Raw genomic sequence first — 20,258 nt, forward strand, 5'->3', positions numbered from 1 at the left:
GGCATGTAAACTCTCAGTTGCAGCATGTGGGATCTAGTTCCCTGAACAGGGAGATCAAACCTGGGCCCTCTGCATTAAGGAACGTTAGTAAACTCTCCTCAAAACATGGAAGATGGGGATCACCTACAACTAGGGCTCCTATCTAGAATTATCCAGTAACTCAAAACTATAACTGTGGATAGGATTTGGATTTACCCAAAAAAGAGGGAAATGATTCAATTCTTTTGCCAGTCCTATCCTTTTTGTTCCTCACTTATACACTTTTGTGCATAAGAAAGTGAGTATTTTACTCACAACCAGGAATGATACTGCCTTTCCCATTTCCACTGGAGGAGGAAGTTAACGACCACACCCTGGACTTTGAGGGAGAAAGCTGTACCAGTAGTGTCAGCAATTCCTAGAACAGCTTGAATGAACCCCAACCTGATGCCACACCCACACAGGGCATTTCTGGGCAGAGAATAGCCCTTGGGAGGTAAAAACATGCTTAGCTGCATGGCAAGGATAAATAGCAACCCAACCTTAAGGTATGGGGGGCCAGAAACAGCCCAACAAGAAAGGTCCTTCACCTGTTCTAATCATCAGGCTAGGGTTCTGTGCAATAAACACATAAGGATAGGAGATGAAATTTGGCAAGGATCTGCAGGTGATTAACTATGGACCAGTGCAGACAGCTCTGCAGACCATCATGGTAGTCACTCGCCCTACACATAACTATTTAATGAAAATCTAAAATATGGTTCTAGCTCCATTTCAAATGCTCAACAGCAATAGGTATTGAGCAATGAAGATTATAGAACATGTCAATCATAGCAGAAAGTTCTACTGGACAGTGCTGGTCTAGAGAAACTTTGGTTCCCCACCTCATGGAGAAAAGACAGTATAAAGGGGGCGCATTTATTGTCACTGTTCCAAATGTACAAAAAAAATTAGAAAATAACCCCCCAACTCAATTCCCCCCACCCCCACAACATTCCCCCCCAACACAAATAATTTTTCCCAAAACCACAAACATAAACTGGTTCTGGTATTTTCATAAACAGTGCAGCTAAGAAACAGTTTAGAGAAAATTTAACAGGATTCAGATTATAACCATTCTGCCCTCTCAGCCCTGAGAGGCAGAAATTCCATACGGGTCCCAGTTCTCCCCATTGGTTTTCCCATCTCTGGTGGAAGAGTCCTTTGACAAAGTGGTATGATGTTTGGCTGCTGCTTTAGAGATCCTCCTGTGCCTTCTTCTTCTTCTTGGGTTTTTCTTCTTGAATTACAGGGGGGTTTGTAGCCTCTCGCTTTAGATAGCTAATAAAATCACTTAATTCACGGCCACCCTGAAAACAGAAAGATAACTCTGAAAATTTAACCTTTTAAAAAATCCACAATTTCCCTCCCCCCCGCCCAATAGGAAGCCTTTTGTATTTTAAAAAGCACATTAACAACCACATATATGGACCATGAGAGTTGAGTTTCCAGTTATATAAACTCAGTTAAAGAACTGGATCTGTATGTGTGTGTCTGTATGTGTAGGGAGATGAGAAAATGCACTTACTTCATATTTCTTTGGATTTTGCTTCTTGTTGGCTGGAGAAAAGTAGATGGTAGGAAAACTGGGAAAAGAAGAAAAGATGAATTTCAGATTTCAGAGTAACTCTAACATACACTTCCATAATAACTGTTTCCACGAATAATTTCTCTTCATGATTTCTAATCTGACCAGATACATTGTCCATCAGTGACGAGGTTACATCCTGTTAGAACACAGGAATATGAAGGCTCACAAGGTCTAGGGCAGTCATGAGGGGCCATGCTGCAGAAACTTTAAGCCAGGAAGGCACTGGTGGTTCTGTGTTCAATTGGAATATGAGGATTCTCCAAACTATGCCCAATATAGAAATGGTTTACAAGCTCATTTTTTCCTATCAACTGCCTAGACACTTTTACTAGTTTTTAATCTACTTACCCTCTGACTTCATATGGAGAAGGCACATCGTTGGCTGTGGCATCCATCTTGGCTATGACAATATTTGGATCTTTTCTGAGCTGTTAATTAAAAAGGTTAGGTCTTTGAGTTTCAAGTTTTCAGTGATGGACACAGTCAATTTAGGACTTAAAACCATTAACGGCTGGATAGGTTTTGCTGCTGAGATGGAAAGAGTAGTGATACTTTCACAAGTATCAAACTTCCCATAAACTTCCCTTTTCTCTCTTGGTTCCTACATATTAAGACTATATACAGACAGCTGCAAAATTACCTGGCCTAAGTAAGACGTCAGCTAAAACAAGTGATTTAAGATGGAGAAATATAATGAATTCATATATGCCATTACCAAATTCAGAAGCCAAGGTACTTTTTAATCATAATCTAGATTGAGTCCGAGGAGTGGAAAGTTAAAGCAGGTATCTAAGGCACTGAGTAGGCTCAGAGTGCAGTCAGGAGACAGTACACAGGAGATAGTTGAAAGAAAATCCACCAGTGCTTAAGTTCTGAACTAATTAGGGTAACTATTAATCAATAGCCAATGCTAACTTCCAACTCAAATTCAACTTTATAATATAGTTCACACTTACCTTCTCTCCCAGTTCTTTATACTTAGGCTCCAGATTCTTACAGTGACCACACCAAGGAGCATAAAACTCAATCAGCACATCTTTATTTTCATTATTCACTATTTCATCAAAATTCTCTGCTACCACTACCTGGAAAACACAGAAGATTCTCTAGTTGGTAAGGCCAGTTGAATACATTCATGAGCTGTATTTGTTTCTGGACTCAATCCTTCTCAAATTTGTTGTGTTTCCACCGAAAAATACATTATTGAAATTCAACTTGCACTTACAGGCTTTATTAAGACATTACCATTCCCCAGAAAGCAACTCACTCCCATGTCTGTCACCTGTCAGATTAAGCTGAAGAAGCCACAGGAGACAAGTGCTACCCAGCTCTTCCTTAAAATAATCTCACAGCAACAATCTTACAGTTAGCTTGTTCTGTCCCAAAGTCACCGACCCCTAATACAAATATCGTAAAATTCTCTTGCCTCTATTAAGCATTATGAGCTCTGCCAATGCTTAATTTGTGATGAGAGAGGTTAAGGACAAATAAAAACAGAAACTCAATAGCCAACCTCGTCTTCACTTAGACCCAGCATTTTGGGAAGAAAAAAGTGAGGAGAGGCAGCTGTGCAGAGGCTCGGGGACACTGTGAGCACCTCACCTTTACAGGCCCATCGTTGCTCTCTGGGATAGGCTCGGACTTCAGGTATCTCTTCAGGTTGCCGTCAAAGTAATCCTGTAGGAATCTCTCAAGAGCCTTGCCGTCACGCCTGGTATTAGAAAGACAAGGATGAGCTTCTTAACATACTCCCACCAATGAGAGAACTAAAGGCAGTTGTTTAGAATGGTTTCTACTTTAGCTTAATTGTTTCTCTTTTAGCTTGAGTTTCAACACTAGGAAGTAACTGGAAGTTTAAAAAAAAAAAAAGAGGGAGCCCTCATTTCTCAATATGCAGAACTACAGACTGAGTAAGAAGCCACCACCTTCTTGTATTTCTAGTGTGTACTTTGGGGATTAGAAAGGCCAGAGAAAGAAGAACACGTCAGTCCTTCTGGAAATTCAATTCTGCAAAAGAACCAGGTCTTACTTTGTTGCTCTGGAGAACAGTGCCTATTTATGGTATCTTGTTTTACTGGCTTCACTCACAGGAAAATTTTCTCTTGTTTTAATCTCCCGAAGTCTCAGAAGGTGATGGTCAAAACTGTCTGGTTTTGTCTTAAGATGTCTCCAATTTCCTGAGTTTACTTTAGGCCAAGGTGGTATTCCAAGAAAAAGGACATTCTGTAGGGATGGGAGGGGACTGGTTTGGTCTGAAATTACATCAGTCTCGAAGAGGCTATCTAGTGTTCTCTATTTACTGTATAATGGCAGGGTGGAAAATAGTCATGTAAGAATTCCAAGCTGCCAATCTTTTTGCTTTTCAAAATTCATTAAGAATCATGATTCTTAAAATATCTATAATTAATTAATTGACAAAAACGACAGTCATGGGTCTTAACCTAGCTTCACATTCCAATGTTCTTCTTTATACATCCTCAGTAGTGTCAAAGGCTTTAATGGTATCTCTGCAGAATCAAATCCCAAATCCAGGCTAACTTGTAACTCACGAGAACTCCTCCTGCATGACAAACTTCTCTCCTTTTGCGGTTCTGATAGCAACAACAGGAATCTCTCCAGTAGTGCTTTCCAAGCCAAAATCAGAAAGTTCGTGGCTAAAGGTTTTGCGGCTAGCTACAGCAAAATAGAGTTTCTTTCCAGCATCCAGGAATTTCTTTGCTACCATCATCACTCTGTGGGAAACAAGGGAGATTTATGCCAAGAGGATACCAGGATGGTAGAGCACTTCTGAAACCAAGAAGCGATAAAGCAGAAAGCAACATTTAAGAGTCCCTGCAGCCCTCTGGGGTCAGTCTGAACTTGTGTCCTTGTGCACTGACATAGGATTAGGGTGTACTCCAATGTCTTTCTGAACTTCACCGCCAAACTGGTGGTATCCAAGCCAACAGTCCATACCCACTGAATGCTGCCATATTATATAATATAAAATACTGCAGGCATTAATAACTAACCCAAAAAGAACATCTCTAAGGATAAAGTGCACTGAGGGTGTCAATGGGCAACAAGGCACAATGTGTTAAAGGACATTTCAGATGGCATTTGAGTCTCTTCTGGGAGGGCAGGAATCAGCTGTGTCATATGGAAGATATGCCCAATCGTTTTTGGAAATAGTTTATTTGTCCTTATAGCTTCAAATGATCACACATGGTAACAGGATAGTTAGGAGAAACTGTTTACATACTGCGTAAACTTGTCTACAAAGGGGAAAAATTATTATTACCTGTTTCTCCAGTAGTTGGAACCTTTAGCATTCTTTTCATAGTCCACATCATAGTAAGCAATAAGTAAATCCTTGTTCTGTAGTAAATCTTTATTGTCTTCTGTCATGTGAGGGCAGATACCAAAACTGAAATGACAGAATCCATTATCAAATCTGGCAGGTTTTTATCTATATTATGAAATTAACATTAAGTAGCTGATAGTATGCTTAATAACTAAGATTTAAAAAAGACTAAAATGAAGCCAAGAAATGCAAAAAAAAAAAAGTATAAAGATGTACTCACATGTTTTCCTGAATAAATCTTTTAATCTTCCCACTGGTCATTTTCTGTTCTGTATATGCCACCGTCTTGTCTTCAAACTTGTTCGTCAGATGGGAAGGACGAAACAAGGTGATACCCCTTAAAAAAACAAAAACAAAACTTAGTTGGTAGACAGAGAAGAACTATCTCCCATCTTTTATTGTTTGAAGCTCAGACCACCTACACCTGCTGCCACCTCACTGTCACCACTTAAGCCCATAAGGACTTCCTTCTGGGACCCCAGCCCTGGCAACACGACCCTCTCATCAACACTGAGGAGCTAACCACTCTAATCTCAAGTGTAATAATTGGTTTTAATAAACCTAGGTTGGAAAGTTAGGAGACCTTAGTTCTAATTCTTATTCTACCAACTAACTTCAAAGATCTTGGGCCACGTATCAGTTTAATTCTTCTGGGCTTCAGCTTTTACATCAGTACAAAAGGGGGTTAGAGTAGACAATTTCCAAACCTTTAAAAACAATAGAAAAAAGTACCAAACTTACGCCAAAGCCCTAATATGTACAAATAAGAGAAAGCAGAACTTGCTCTTATTGGAAGGTAGCTTGCTCTGACACTCTCCTTGAAAATTAAACTTTCCCATACAGTAAGAAAAGTACTTCAATAGAGAAAATATAGTTAAGGTCCCTTGCAGTTATAGAAATCCTATAGGCATAATTCTATGATTATAGATAATGTTCAGGCTGAGTTCACTAGAAATTTCTCGGTTCTGGATTTCTCTACCCCAGTAAACCCAGTTTGCGTGATTTTCCCTTGCTGGCACTACTTTGCCTCTCCCCCTAAGCCAAGTTTTCCTCATTCCACTGAACATCTGAAGGAAACTCCTTCTTTACTTTCTAGCCTTTTATTCAGCTAACACCGAACCCCAATTTGGTTCTGAGTCACAGATTCACATCTAATACAAACATTCCCAGAAAATATCACTATTCTAGCCATTAATATCTTGCCTCTTGCTTTTGCTTCTCCTCCATTCATCCCTCCTCTCTATACTAATCACACCCATACAGTTGTATCACTTGTTTTGGGCTAGGTGTCAGCACCTTTAAGTCCTTACAGCCCCCTCTCAACTCTTCCAACATTAACTATGAACTTTATGTCAATTTTAAAACACAGGTATTTTCATAGCATACAGGGAAACTACACAGCGAAAAAGGACCTAATACACACATGCTGGGCAACCAAGAATCTAAATCTAAGACTTTTATTTTTTAAAGCGGTGTTACCAGTTTCAGAGCAGCTACTGTCAAAAAACTGAAATCAGTTCCAGATGTGATCTTTAATGATGATATGGCATTGGCATACACATGAAGGCCTTAGGACACCCTTCTTATAAGGTCTTCTAAATAAGACATCTGATCAGAGGCTGATCGCCACCTTTAATGGCAAGTGTGAGAGGCAGACACAGGGAACAAACCTAAGGTTAACAAGCTGATATGTGGTGTGCTTAATGAGCAGTAGAGCCTCATGGCTAAGCTCAACAACTTTGCAGTCAGACCTTCTGGCTGCAAAGGTTCCACCCTAGTTCTGCCATGTATAGCATGTAAAGCTTAACCTCCTTGTACGCCACCCTTAGACTCTCTTGACTGCCTTGCCATCCCTCCCCTTTCACACCTCCACTATATGAGTGCCAGTGACTTTTCCTCTGAAACACAAAATTCATCACATTACTCTCCAGCGCAAAGCCTTTCAAAGGCCCTCCAGTGTCTAAAAGATAAAATCTACACTTTGACCTCATCTATGAACAATACCCCAGCAGTAACACAGGTTCCAACACACCTAGGTTATTTCACATCTCGAGGCCTTCCCTCCTGCTGCTTTACATGGAATAATCTTTATCCCCCACCATAACCTGCCCAGAAAAATTGATCTTTCAAGATACACCTCAAGAGTCACCTTCTCTATGAATTTTTTGCCTCCTATGTACTACTGGTACTCTGCCTAATTCTATCGCAATCCCTGTGACGCTCACTGACACTTGTAGTTTTAAATATATTTACTACCTCCTGCTACTAGATGCCCCTCAAGGGCAGCAACAGTTTCCAGAACTTAGCTTACTGCCTAATATGTGCTTAATAAAGTTTTTGGAAAAACTAGGCTTAGAAACCACCAGTTTAGTCCAGTCCAGTGGTTAGGATTCCACCTTCCAATGCAGGGGGCTGGGTTCGACCCCTAATCAGGAAACTACAATGCCGTATGCCAAGAGGCATGGCCAAAAGATTAAAAAATAATCTTAAAATAATAAAAAATAAAAACACCACCAGTCCACACAATAGTACTTGGTCTAGGTGCATATCTATAAGGGCATTTAACTCAGTTACTTACTCTCCATCATCATCATATTTGTTCACCAGAGATTCAATATTGGTGTGTGCAAACCGGTAGTTATCCCTCAAGTTGCTGGCTGCTTTTAGAAACTCAGAGTGAGCTTCACTGAATAAATCCTTGAAAAAACCTATACAGAAAACATCAAACACAAGGAAGAAACAGTAAGTGCTGAGACATATTCAAAACTTTAAAACTCCTCTATTCTTCAAACCCTTTATTATGGATAAGCAAAGCAAGATAGGAAGGAGGATCAGTTCTGCTTTGTCATGACTACTGAGGATATTCAACAAAATATTTAGGATAAGAATTCTTTCTCTACCCTTGAATTTTTCAGGGCTCAAGTCTTAATTCTAGTTTTTCACAGTTGAAAATTTTGAGCATATTGCTTAACTCCTTGGAGTTTTCAGGGACTATTTTAGGTGTCAGAGGAGTAAATAAGGCAGTATGTCAAAATAAAATGTAAATTAATTCACCATATTTTTTCTATGTCTAATATCTTTAGAACTTCAAATTGAGTAAAATGTTTATAAATGTCTACTTATGGTTAACTCCTTGTAAAAAATACAGACTCAGGGCTTCCCAGGTGGCAAAGAGGTAAAGAATCCACCTACAATGCAGGGTACATGGGTTTGATTCTTGGGCCAGGAAGATCCCACATGCCGCAGAGCGGCTAGGCCTGCACACCACAATTACTGAGCCTGCACTCTGGAGCCCGAGAACTGTAACTACTAAAGCCCGAGTGCCCTAGACCCCATGCTCTGCAGCAAGAGAAGACATTGCAATGAGAAAGCCTTTCACCGCAACCAGAGATTAGCCCTTGCAACTAGAGAAAAAACTAGAGAAAAGTCTGCATAGCAACAAAGACGGAGAACAGCCTAAAGAAATAAAATACACATACATACACAGAATGAATAAAATCCGGATAAGAAGGGACTTTTAGTCAAACTTAAATGATAAACCATCCTCTACTGCCAGAAAGTCAGTTTTATTACAATAACGAGATTAAGAGAAGCACAAAACTGTATGTTTAAATTTATTTTTAAGTCAAATGTATTATACATTTAAAACAAAACAAAGAACACTCAAGATGTAAAACGTGTTTAATTGGCTCAAGTTATTCTAAAAATAATGAGATATGATAACATCTGGAAAAGCAAATATTACTGTAAAAATACATAGAAATGCCAGCAATTCAATCTTAAATTGTAAATTCTTCTACAACTGTGAAAATAGCAACTACAGAGGTTTATCATTTACCTATACCCTCCCCCTTTAAAACCCCATTTTCAGTCTTACATTATTATTTGAGTTAAATCTCAGGAGTTTAAGAAGTAATAGGAAAAACTAAAGCTATTCCTATTTTAGTTCTTTGACATTAAATCTTTACATCTGTAAGAGTACCAAGCCACTCAAATAAAAAAACACTTTTCCCCCATATTACATTAATAGTAACGCTGACCTAGTTCTTTGAGTTGTCTTTTAACTGCCCACAAGGTTTTGTAAACAGTTTTAACTTGATTGTTTACTCAGACTTAGAGGACTTTTGAAACCATGTTGATGATTTTGCGGCACAATCAAACTTGCTACTTACCCACCACAGAAGCATCTTTATCATTAATGAACTTTTCAAATTCTTCCTCAGTCTTGAGAGGAACTGAAGCTGGTCCAGCCTGTTTCTTCAGGTGGCTGACAATTCCATCTTAAAAGACAAGATAAAAGATTATAGCAACACAAATTTATGATTTTTGAAAGGTAACCATTCACATGATTTAAAGTTGGAAAAGTTAAAAAAACATACACAATGACATTTTCTTCCTGTCCCTAGTTACCCAGTTTCCTCCCTGTAGGATAACATGTCAGTTTTTTATATATCCCTCCAGACATATTTTCTTTGCTCCTCTAAAGGCAGCATACACATACGCTGTTCTGTATTTTGTTTTTGCCATTTAACACAATTTAGAAATAATTATGTCAGTAAACATAAAGAGTTGTCTCAATCTTCTTTATTGCCGTAGTATTTCACTGTGTGGATGTAACATAATTTATTTAACCAGCCACAATTGATGAACGTTTGTTTCCAATTTCTTGCTGCTATGATACTGCCATAAACAACCTTGTACTAATGTCGTTTTACACATGATTGAGTGTGGTAACTCCCTAAAAGTGGATTCACTGGGTCAAAAAAAGTACATACATTTATAACTGTTTAACTGGCTCCCAATGAGATGGTACTTATTTATATCCCTACCAGTACTGTAGTAAAGCATTTACAACCACATAAACGATGCCCTTGTGCATTCTGTTCCCTGCCTCAGTCTTTCAGATAACCACCTGGCTTCCTTCCTCACTTCCTCCTTGAGGTCTTCATTCAAAATATCATCTTCTGGGGGTCGAGGGGGTAAGAATCCACCTGCCAATGCAGGGGACAAGGGTTTGGTTCCTTGTCCGGGAAGATCCCACATGCTGAGAAGCAACTAAGCCCATGCCCCACAACTACTGAAGCCTGCATGCCTGGGGGCCAAGAGCCGCAGCTACCAAGCCCCTGTACACTGAATCAGGTCACATCTGTTTGGCCTGCAAGGGGACAGTAATTACTATATCACCATATAAATTATTATAAAGAACTTTACCTCAGGGGTATGATGAAAAGTGTTACTTTTCTTCCTGAGTATTTAAAACCCTTGAGAGTTATAGTGGGAGTGCTGAGCAACCAGTTTATTACTGATCTCCTGGAGCTTACAATATAAGTAAATCTCCAACTAAGCAATTTAAAATATCAGATAGTGGGACTTCCCTGGTAGTGCAGTGGGTAAGACTCTGGCAGGGAGCTTGATCCCTGGTTGGGGAACTAGATCCCGCATGTATCCTGCAACTCAGAAGTCCACGAGTAGCAACTAAGATCCAGCACAGCTAACAAATTAATTAAACAAAGAATACTAAAATATATATATCAGATAGTAACCAGTGCTATGCAGAGAATGAAGAGGCTGATAAGTCTATGACTGGTTCGCTACCTTGGGTTTGCTAGTCTGGTAGAAAGATAATTTGGCGAGGTGTGGCCTACTACCCAGTTTGTGGAATCTTAGTTCCCCAGCCAGGAATTAAACCCAGGTCCCAGCAGTGAAAGCACCAGTGTACCATCAGGGAACTCCCTAGGAAGTGAAATTTAAGCCAGGATCTGAATGACAAAAAGAACCAAGCCATGCAAACATGGGGGAAGATCATTTCACACTGTGAACACAACCAGGACAAAGGTCCTAATGTGAAACAGTCTTGAGGTGACATCAGAGTTAGGCAGGGGCCATGGTATGTAGAGCTTTGTGTACAAGTAACAGTCATACATACTGAAAAAATTCCACGTCACCTAAAATGCCCAAACTGAGCAAACCTTCCTCTTAGTTTTTCATCATAAAAAGGTAAAATATGCCCAGTTAATTGTTAAGACTCAAGATAAAACTGTCCAAAATATATTTTCTCATCCATTATGGGCCCTAACAATGGGGCCAGACCACTTACCTCGTAAACCTCTCCTGTCATCCTTGCTAATTATATTCACAAGCTCCTTCTGTCCCTTGAACACATCAAGCTCAGTGATGTCTTAAGAGTCTTTTTGCACCTGTTTTCCCTCTGCCTGGAAAGCTCTGGTCCACATATTCTCAAGGCGAGCTCCTTCCTAGCATTCAGCTCAAAGGTTACCTCCCTAATCACCCTTATAATGTGGTACTCCCACCCCCAATCACTATGACATCATAGTTTTATTTTCTCCTTTTTAATGCTCTTATAACTAACTGAATTTATCTTATCCATATAGATTATTTATGTGTATAATAATACAGCATACACACTTTTTAAATTGTGGTAAAATACACATAGCATTAAAATTTGCCATCTTAACCATTTTAAAGTACATAGTTCTCTGGCATCAAGTACATTCACACCGTTGTTCAACTAATTTCCAGACTGCAGAAATGAATCGTTTTCATCTTGCAAAACTGAAACTCTCTTCATTATAAACAACTCCCCACCACCCTTGTGAAGCACATTCTACTTTGTCTCTAGGAAACTGACCACTCAAGGAACTTCATAGAAGTGGAATGACATAGTTTTGTCTTTTTGTGACTGGCTTATCTCACTGAGCATGTCTTCACGGTTCACCCATGTCACAGCACATCAAAACTAACTTTTTAAGGTTGACTAATATTCCATTGTATTATATACAATTTATATATAATTCTTCCAGACTCTGCTTTTAATTCTTTTAAGTATATACTCAGAAGTGGAACTGGTGGATTATACAGTAATTCTATTTTTACTTTTTTAGGAACCGCTGTGCTGTTTTCCACAGTGGCTGCATGCATTATTTTATGTCAAGTTCACATCAACATTGCACAAGAGTTCCAATTTCGCCACATCCTTGCCAACACTTGTTCTTTTCTTTTTTAGTAGTAGCTATCCTACTGTGATGTGGCTATCTACGTATGTATATTTTTATGTAGTGCTGTGTATATTTTTTGTAGTGCACATAGTGCTACTTATGTGTGCTGCCTTCATTGTCCATAATCTGAGCATCACAAAAGTGAGAACCACGGCTGCTTTATTTATTCATCAATAAATTCTGGGCACCATACTTCAGGATCTGGCACAGTCAGTACTCAATAAATATTTGTCAAATAAGAAAATGCCTGGTAAACCTTATAAATCAACCTCAAGTATTTTCTATATAACTTACATAATCTGTTCAGTTAGAAAAGTCTTTTGTCAAGTGTCCACTCTGACCTCCTAGATGAGGAATTTTTAAATATGTTGTATAGAAAATGTCACGTTTACACTACAAAGAACGGAGGACCCAAACAGTTACAGTTTCCAGGATGTAACTCAGGGCCCTTACCGGCAGTCCTGGGCCCGTCGTAGGCCCCCGACTCCTCACCATCTCTGAAGATCTTCAGGGTGGGGTACCCGCTCACTCCATACTTATTACAAGTGTTTGTGTTGGCAGTACAGTCCACCTGAAGACGCAAACACGTGAGCCACTTGTTATCCCAAAGTCTGCGGCAGGCTTTCCCACATTCCCAAAACATGAAGAGCGGTCAAACCAAAATATCAAGCAATTCTTGACACACATCCCACAGAACACTAGATTTTAAAGGCAGACTGGTGCTGGTCTAGTTACATCAGAACCACCTGACAGGAACTCTAAAATTTAGATTCCAGGGCCTCATACAAAACACACAAATGACTATTTAAATTCTACCCTGGGAGTCTCCATTATCTAAAGCAGTGTTTTCCACCCTTTCCCCATCCCTCAGAATATGCGAGAAATAAATCACTTAAATTAGTAACACTGGCTTACTTTGATAATGATTATCATCAATGGGATGTATGGATTGATATATAATCATCAGGTGGGGTATAATTTGATTTAGCAAGTCACAAATGGTTATTAGCAAAGCTACTGATATTTAAACAAGTTCCCTGAGCTAGTCTGAATCTGGGCTAAACTATAACATGACAGACAGATCTGGTGAGACCTACCAGGAAGACAAAAAACAATCTTCCGTTTATTTAGCCACTTATTCCAAGCAAGGTAATGTGGCCAGCACTTTGCATGTATTATCTCATTCAATCTACACAAGATTCTGAGGCATGATCCCAATGCCTCAACATAAACTGAAGTTCAGAAAAGTAATGTATCTGCAGTAATGTAGGCTACAGCTACATGAGGCAGGAACAAAGTCATGACAGAAACTCTTTCTTTTTTAAATTAATTTATTTTTTATTGAAGGATAATTGCTTTACAGAATTTTGCTGTTTTCTGTCAAACCTCAACATGAATCAGCCATGAAAGTGAAAGTGAAGTCGCTCAGTCGTGTCGACTCCTTGCGACCCCAGGGACTGTAGTCCACCAGGCTTCTCAGTCCATGGGATTTTCCAGGCAAGAATACTGGAGTGGGTTGCCATTTCCTTCTCCAGGGGATCTTCCTGACTCGGATCAAACCCGGGTCTCCCGCACTGTAGGCAGACGCTTTACCATCTGAGCTACCAGGGGAATCAGCCATAGATATACATATATCCCCTCCCTTTTGAAACTCCCTCCCATCTCCCTTCCCATCCCACCCCTCTAGGTTGATACAGAGGCCCTGGTTTGAGTTTCCTGAGCCAGACAGCAAATGCCTGTTGGCTATCTATTTTACATATGGTAATGTAAAAAAATATGGAACGCTTCACGAATGTGGGTGTCATCCTTGCGCAGGGGCCATTTAATCCTTTCTCTGTATCGTTCCAATTTTAGTATATGTACTGCCTAAGCGAGCACTGAACTTTTTTTTTCCTATGGCAAGTTGCCATAGAACATCAGGATTAAAAAAAAGTAGCTTTCAGGAATTCCTGGTCATCCAGTGACTAAGAGTCCATGCTCCCAATGCTGGGGGCCAGGGTTTGATCCCTCATCAGGGAACTAGATCCCACAGGCTTCAACTAAAACCCAGTGCAGCCAAAGTAACAAATTTATATAAATATATCAGTTTTCAAAAACAGTCCTATACGGGTATGAATTATTTACTTGAGGCTGGTAAGATATGAACTTTTAGACTGGAGCAACTAGGAGTCTGCGACACAACAATGACAAAATTCTGGAAGCATTACTTTGACTGTAAAAGCAAATATTAAGTTTACAGTTGACCAATTACTCAACATCCTCTTGTCATCTTCCTATTTCCATCACTGTGACTAGCATATAGTAATTTAGGGAACTCATTTACTCAACGATAATTTTCCTCTAACCTTGTCTACTGTAATTTTACTTTCCATATTTGCCCCTTAATTCTTATTTACCATATATCTTACTTTTTTCATATGCCAGTATTTCCCTTAGTTTTACCACTTTTAATCTTTCAAACCCATAATCAGTAGTCAGTCGTGTATTTGCCCAGAACCTCATTTTCTCTCTTCTTAGCAAGTATGAACAAAGAAAATCAATGTTAATTGTTAACCAATAACTATTTAAAATACTTTTGTTTCCTTTAATGAAGAATTTGCCTATACTCACCTTTGCTAATGGGACTATTCCTTTTAATCTGGTAGCTGCAGCTTCATACTCTGGGGCAAGCTTTTTGCAGTGTCCACACCTATGTAAATATATTAAAGAAAAAGCTTATATATCCTATAAGTTTGTTAATTTTGTTTCTCTAGGAAGGACTTCAAATTATCCTACTACTTTTGACTATTAGCTGCTTCCAAAAGAAAACACATCACCTGAACAAAATCCAGTACTGATAAGGTTAATCAGATCTCTCAGAAGTAAAGGTACTATTATCTCAAGCCTGTGATCTACTCTATAGGACTGACTCAGTCCAGAACAGCATCTATCTTCTCAATTAAAAGTGCAATGGGGGTGAGGGGATAAACTGGGAGTCTGGAAGTAACATATACACAATACTATATAGTACATAAGGGTTTACCATATAGCACAGCAAACTATATTCAATATCTTGTAATAACCTATAGTGGGAAAGAATCTAAAAGATGTACCTAAGAAGCAAGCCTGATTTTTATGGCTACACAGGTCACCTGACTATAACAGCTGACGAGGATAAAGCATTATGTCAATTAGAGTATTTTCCCAGAGGGCCATCGTAACACCTGCTCCTCTGCCCAGAAGTCCTACCAATCCCTTAGGCACACCGTACTTCCAATGTGGAGAGGGGTACATCAGTACACAGCTAGCACCACTATACATCATCCCTTCAAAAACCAACAGGGTGCAGAGGGAGCCCTTAGAGAAGGTGCGTAGTTCTTCAACATCCCCACAGACAGCAAAAATAGAATTAGAAAACATAAGGAAACAAGGAAGAAATTTGAGCTGATATATTTCATAGCCAAAAGTCACATATTTTATTTAGTAATGGATGAATAAGTAACTCTGAAACATTTTGCCCCCCAAAACTTGTTTAAAACAAAATAAAGAATTTATATTCTTCAAGGTCCATAGAAGTCCTACTCAAAAATAATTATTAGAAAGCTGACATAGAAAAAAGAGTAATATTAAAAACAAACTATAACATTAGATGTTGCTTAGGGTCGCTGAATAATTGATGCTTTTGAACTGAGGTGTTGGAGAAGACTCTTGGAGAGTCCCTTGGACTGCAAGGACATCAACCCTGAATATTCACTGGAATGACTGATACTGAAGCTCCAACACTTTGACCACCTGATGCGAAGAACTGACTCACTGGAAAAGAACCTGATGCTAGGAAAGATTGAAGGCAGAAGGGACGACAGAGGATGAGATGGTTGGATGGCATCACCAACTCGATGGACATGAGTTTGAGGAAGCTCCGCGAGTTGGTGAAGGACAGGAAAGCCTGGCGTGCTGCAGTCCATGGTGTTGCAAAGAGTCAGACATGACTGAGTGACTGAACTGAACTAGGGTCACAGACATATTTACTAAAAGTATAGAAGAACCAAATGATGAAAACCAAATTCAGGACAAGGGAGTGTGTAACATGGGGAAAGGGCACACAGGGGACTTCAACTATATTCACTTTATTTTTTAGACTGGGCAGGTGGTAAATTAATGGTATTCCTTATACTGTATTTCACAGATGCACATTTTACTGAATCAGAACATCAGAAACTGGGATATGTCTTGCAATCGCGTCATGGTTTCAGTGGTAGCATTTCTCTCTTTGTGAGACATAAAATATGGTATTACTCATTATATCCTCTGTATTCCATAATATATTAAAAAATTCATGCACGTGGGTTGTAACAAAAATACACAAATTCCAATTGATTTAATAAAATAACCAAATTAGCTGAGAAATCTAGGCTTCTGGGAATATAATACAGGTGCAAAGGTTAAAAATGAACATGTGTTAAAGAACTGATCTGGGTCTTAAAGATATAAGGCTTCATACAGGACAGGATAGGGTATTTTAGAGAAGAGAATAGTAGAGCAAAAGTAAAATTACTAGTAAGAATGACTCATTCAAGAGAACTATGAAGGGCTTTTTTTTTTTTATATAAGAGACAATAAATGTGTTATATGTATTAAGAGATTTCTGTTGAATACATATGTAGTAATTGTCCAAAAAGACTGGGGCAACAGATTTCTGAACAGTTTCACTGCAGCTACCTTTAAACATCTGAAGAGAAAAAAATAGCATAAAATAATTAGGCCAGACCAGTGGTCTCAACACAGATGCATATACAAAATATCAATTAATCATTAAAACAAAACACCCAAAACCCTGTGCTGAGGCACCCCCCTGGGGCTTACTGAATGATTCCTCTGGGAATGCAGGAGATAATCAGAGGGACTGGGCTGGGACTAAAAACCTTAAGCACTGCTACTATTCACAATATCATCAAATACCCAAAGGGAGGACCTATCTGACAAGTTCCAGTGGAGGAGACTGCCTCTTTAAAATTCATCAGGAATGGAATTTAGGTGGATTTTGAAGGTGATCATCAAATTTTACCACTACTTCCTTCACCTACTACTGGATAATACTAAAACACAAATAATCCCATTCACCTTCAGGGATGCTGCTGCTGCTAAGTCACTTCAGTCGTGTCCGACTCTGTGCGACCCCATAGACGGCAGCCCACCAGGCTCCGCCGTCCCTGGGATTCTCCAGGCAAGAACACTGGAGTGGGTTGCCATTTCCTTCTCCATCAGGGATGCTACCTAGCAACTAATCCACGTAGTTTAAATTAGGAATCCCAACATATATTAACCCAACAATCATTACTTCATGACTGCAGTGTGCCATATGCTATTTTAGCTTTTGACAGAAGAAAAACTGGATATAGTCCTAACCCTGTAGAAACATCAGTCTGGCAGGGGTGATAGATAGTATTATTAGGTCCTGATAGAGGGAGCAACCAGTTAGTGGTCCAGAGAAGGAAGAAGTTAACTATTGAGCTAAATCTTATTGAAAAGACCAAATGGGGGTGGGAGAGAAGGAGGGAATTCCAAGGAAAGAAATCAGTATGTGTAAGAAAAATATTAACTATTCCACTTCATGCTATCCACATAGGCTTTTTCTATATCTATAAACACAGTAGCAAGTATCATTAATACTACTGCCCCAGAGGACAGGGCACAAACCTATAATACACACAGATGCTGAAGACTTAAAACTTCACACTAACCAATAATTTTCAGAAATTATCACATTTAAATAGTTCTATTTATTCCCCCAGAAATTCAGATACTCCCATTCTTCCAAATTACATAGATGATGACTTTATAATGGAAACATTAGGCTACAGAATCAGCTGCAAAGAAATCTGTCACTTTCACTTGTAAAATGAAAGTGGAAAAAATACCCTAAGACAAATGAGAAAAACTACTTGCTCAAAACAGGTCCATTTTACTCTTAACAAGGCTTCTTTAACTGTTCCTATCTCACATGTAACAAGAGTACAAAGGAATAATACCAGCTGGAAAATATTTTCAGCTGAAATATTAATAAATAAAAATAGCTGAATGTGAAGAAATAAGGACATCATCAACAGGAGACTTCCTTGATTTCAAATTACTCATTCAGCAAACTGATCCTTCCTGTAGGCATCGTGGAGGATGACTCTTTACCTTCCAGACCAGTTAAAAGGGGACACCATAGCAGAGGTCCACCCAACTTTAGGGACAGTTTAGGGCACGATGGCTGTGCAGTTCTTAGGGAAGCACATACAACAATTTAAAGTAGCATGTGCATGAGTGCGGAGTCTCTTTGGTGGTGTCCCACTCTGAGCAACCCCATGGACTGTAGCCCGCCAGGCTCCTCTGTCCAAGGGATTCTCCAGGCAAGAATACTGGAGTGGGTTGCCATGCCCTCCTCCAGGGAACCTTCCTGACCCAGGGATCGAACCTGAGTCTCTCCTATCTCCTGCATTGGCAAGCCGGTTCTTTACCACTAGCGCCCCCAGGGAAGCCCATAAAGTAGCACAGAACACCTCAATTGTAAAAATAAAAACCTGCTTTAAACTAAGAGTCTGATAGCCCACAATTCTCCAGCAATTCACTTCATATTCACCCCCGTAAGTCACAGAGGCACCTCCCAGTTTTGATACAGCTCCATACAGCCATTCTAACTACAGGAACACCCCCTCAAAGTCAACAGCATTGTTATGTGATTGGGACCAGTTGTTTCTGAGAGAATGGGCGTTCTAGAGATGTATAAAGACCACCTATGATGTGTAATCAGCACTCCCAGTTAGTCATGGGAACGCCCGAGATGCAAGTCTATCAGAAGTTGAAAACGTGTTGCTAAATAAACACACCCTTCTGGTTCGGGTGGTCTTCACTACAGGACTTCTAGTGTAGCCTCAGGTCGGCTGAGCCCCTGCAGAGTGAAGACCTGAGTTACTGACAGAAGGAAATGCAAGTTATCCAATAACTTTCTCTTACTTAGACTTCTGAATACAAAGTTTTTAATTAAGGGTCACTGTGGCAGGAGAAAAATTAAGTACTGTAATTAGCATGGTTATACTGAGCCGTCCCCAGTGTTAAGATAATCATTGTTTGCTATGATAAATATCTTGGGGGTAAAAAAAAAAAAAAAAGCCAACATTCAGGTTTCCTGGGCCAGAAATGCTATTTGCTCTCTCCCCACCCCCACCCCCAGTCAGCTGTATCCTAAGGAACTTACACCCTAGTAAAGTCACCCTTAAGTGCAGTATTTCTCCAACACTGCTTACTTTCTCATTGGGGTCTTCTCTGGCATTTTCCAGAAATCCTAATTGAAACTGACCATTTAGACAGCTTCTGGTGGAGTTAATCTGTTCATCTACTCTTTCTGAATTCTGCTGGTGCTGAGAAGCATCAGTTGAACGAATAAAGTGTGCACCAGGCGATGGACACAATAACTGCCTGCCTTAAGAAAGCACAAGTGACCATTCTGCAGCCACTTGAGTGACCTTGGCTAGAAACCAACGGCTGCCTGGGGCAAGAAGAAAGGAAGTACCCTGGGGGCCCAGGGCCTCTGCATTTGGCGAAACGTTAGCTTTCAATATAAGGTCTCGCGAAGCCTAGTCTGTAGAATGGAAAACAGTAGCACTGACTCACGCAGAAACTCTAAAGATACCATTGAAGCTGAGTGGAGGGGGAGGGGGTGGTTAAACCCTCTGCAAATAGGAAGTGCGGCAGGAGCACCGAGGTAAGGATGTGGCCCTGCGCGAGAGGGGCCTTCGCTTTCTCCTTCTCGGCTCTCGCTTCCAGGAGGATCAGCACCGACGTCTCCGCTCTCGGCGAGGCAGCTCGGGTCTCCGTGGGCGGAAAACCTGCCGGCCGCAGCCGTGCTCTCCGGAATGATGGAGGGCGCCGACGCTGCGTAGGCCCAACCGTTCCCGCGCCTTCGCCCCTGCCCACCCGGCCGCCCCTCTGACGCCCCGGCTGAGTGGCCTCACCAGGGGGCGAAGAACTCGACCAGCATGAGGCCCGAAGAGCCCGTGTCGGTGATGCGACTGTCGAAGTTGTCGTCCGTGAGTTCCAGCACATCGGAGGCAACAGCGAGGCGGGCCGCGGCGAGGAGCAGCGCCAGGCCCGGGAACAGCGGCAGGCGGCGGAGGCGCATGGCGACGAGGTAAGGTGGAGGGGCGGCCAGGAGGGTCGGGGGCTCGGCGGGGACTGCGGAGACCGGGCCGGCGACCACGCACCCTCAGCCTGCGAACGCGCGTCTGGCCCAGGCGGACCTGCAGCCGGAGGTCCCAACCCCCCAGCC

At 40.6% G+C, this 20,258-nt stretch overlaps 1 protein-coding gene and 1 non-coding gene across 2 annotated transcripts; both read right to left on the reverse strand.

Moving 5' to 3' along the window:
- Positions 1–876: 876 nt before the first annotated feature.
- PDIA3 (protein disulfide isomerase family A member 3) lies at positions 877–20,247 on the reverse strand. Its single transcript, XM_020881501.2, has 13 exons — positions 19,945–20,247; positions 14,579–14,657; positions 12,422–12,539; positions 9,125–9,232; positions 7,531–7,660; positions 5,173–5,289; positions 4,890–5,015; positions 4,159–4,341; positions 3,212–3,320; positions 2,566–2,694; positions 1,958–2,037; positions 1,547–1,604; positions 877–1,328 (listed from the first exon to the last, which is right to left on the reverse strand). Exons 1-13 carry the CDS (start codon positions 20,109–20,111, stop codon positions 1,215–1,217), a joined length of 1,518 nt encoding a protein of 505 aa, XP_020737160.1. The 5' UTR covers positions 20,112–20,247; the 3' UTR covers positions 877–1,214.
- LOC139038783 (U6 spliceosomal RNA) lies at positions 13,739–13,846 on the reverse strand. Its single transcript, XR_011491931.1, has one exon. It is a non-coding gene; the product is annotated as a U6 spliceosomal RNA (small nuclear RNA).
- Positions 20,248–20,258: the final 11 nt, after the last annotated feature.

This window comes from Odocoileus virginianus, chromosome 16 (assembly GCF_023699985.2).
Source record: "Odocoileus virginianus isolate 20LAN1187 ecotype Illinois chromosome 16, Ovbor_1.2, whole genome shotgun sequence".
Classification (NCBI taxonomy): domain Eukaryota; kingdom Metazoa; phylum Chordata; class Mammalia; order Artiodactyla; family Cervidae; genus Odocoileus; species Odocoileus virginianus.

Excerpts from the sequence above, each read along its gene's own strand:
- PDIA3 (XM_020881501.2), bottom strand. The coding sequence starts at position 20,111 with ATGCGCCTCCGCCGCCTGCCGCTGTTCCCGGGCCTGGCGCTGCTCCTC. Across the intron at positions 5,016-5,172 it reads AGATTTATTCAGGAAAACAT|TTTTGGTATCTGCCCTCACA; the intron begins GTGAGTACATCT and ends CTGTCATTTCAG. Across the intron at positions 1,605-1,957 it reads TCTCCATATGAAGTCAGAGG|TTTTCCTACCATCTACTTTT; the intron begins GTAAGTAGATTA and ends TTCTTTTCCCAG.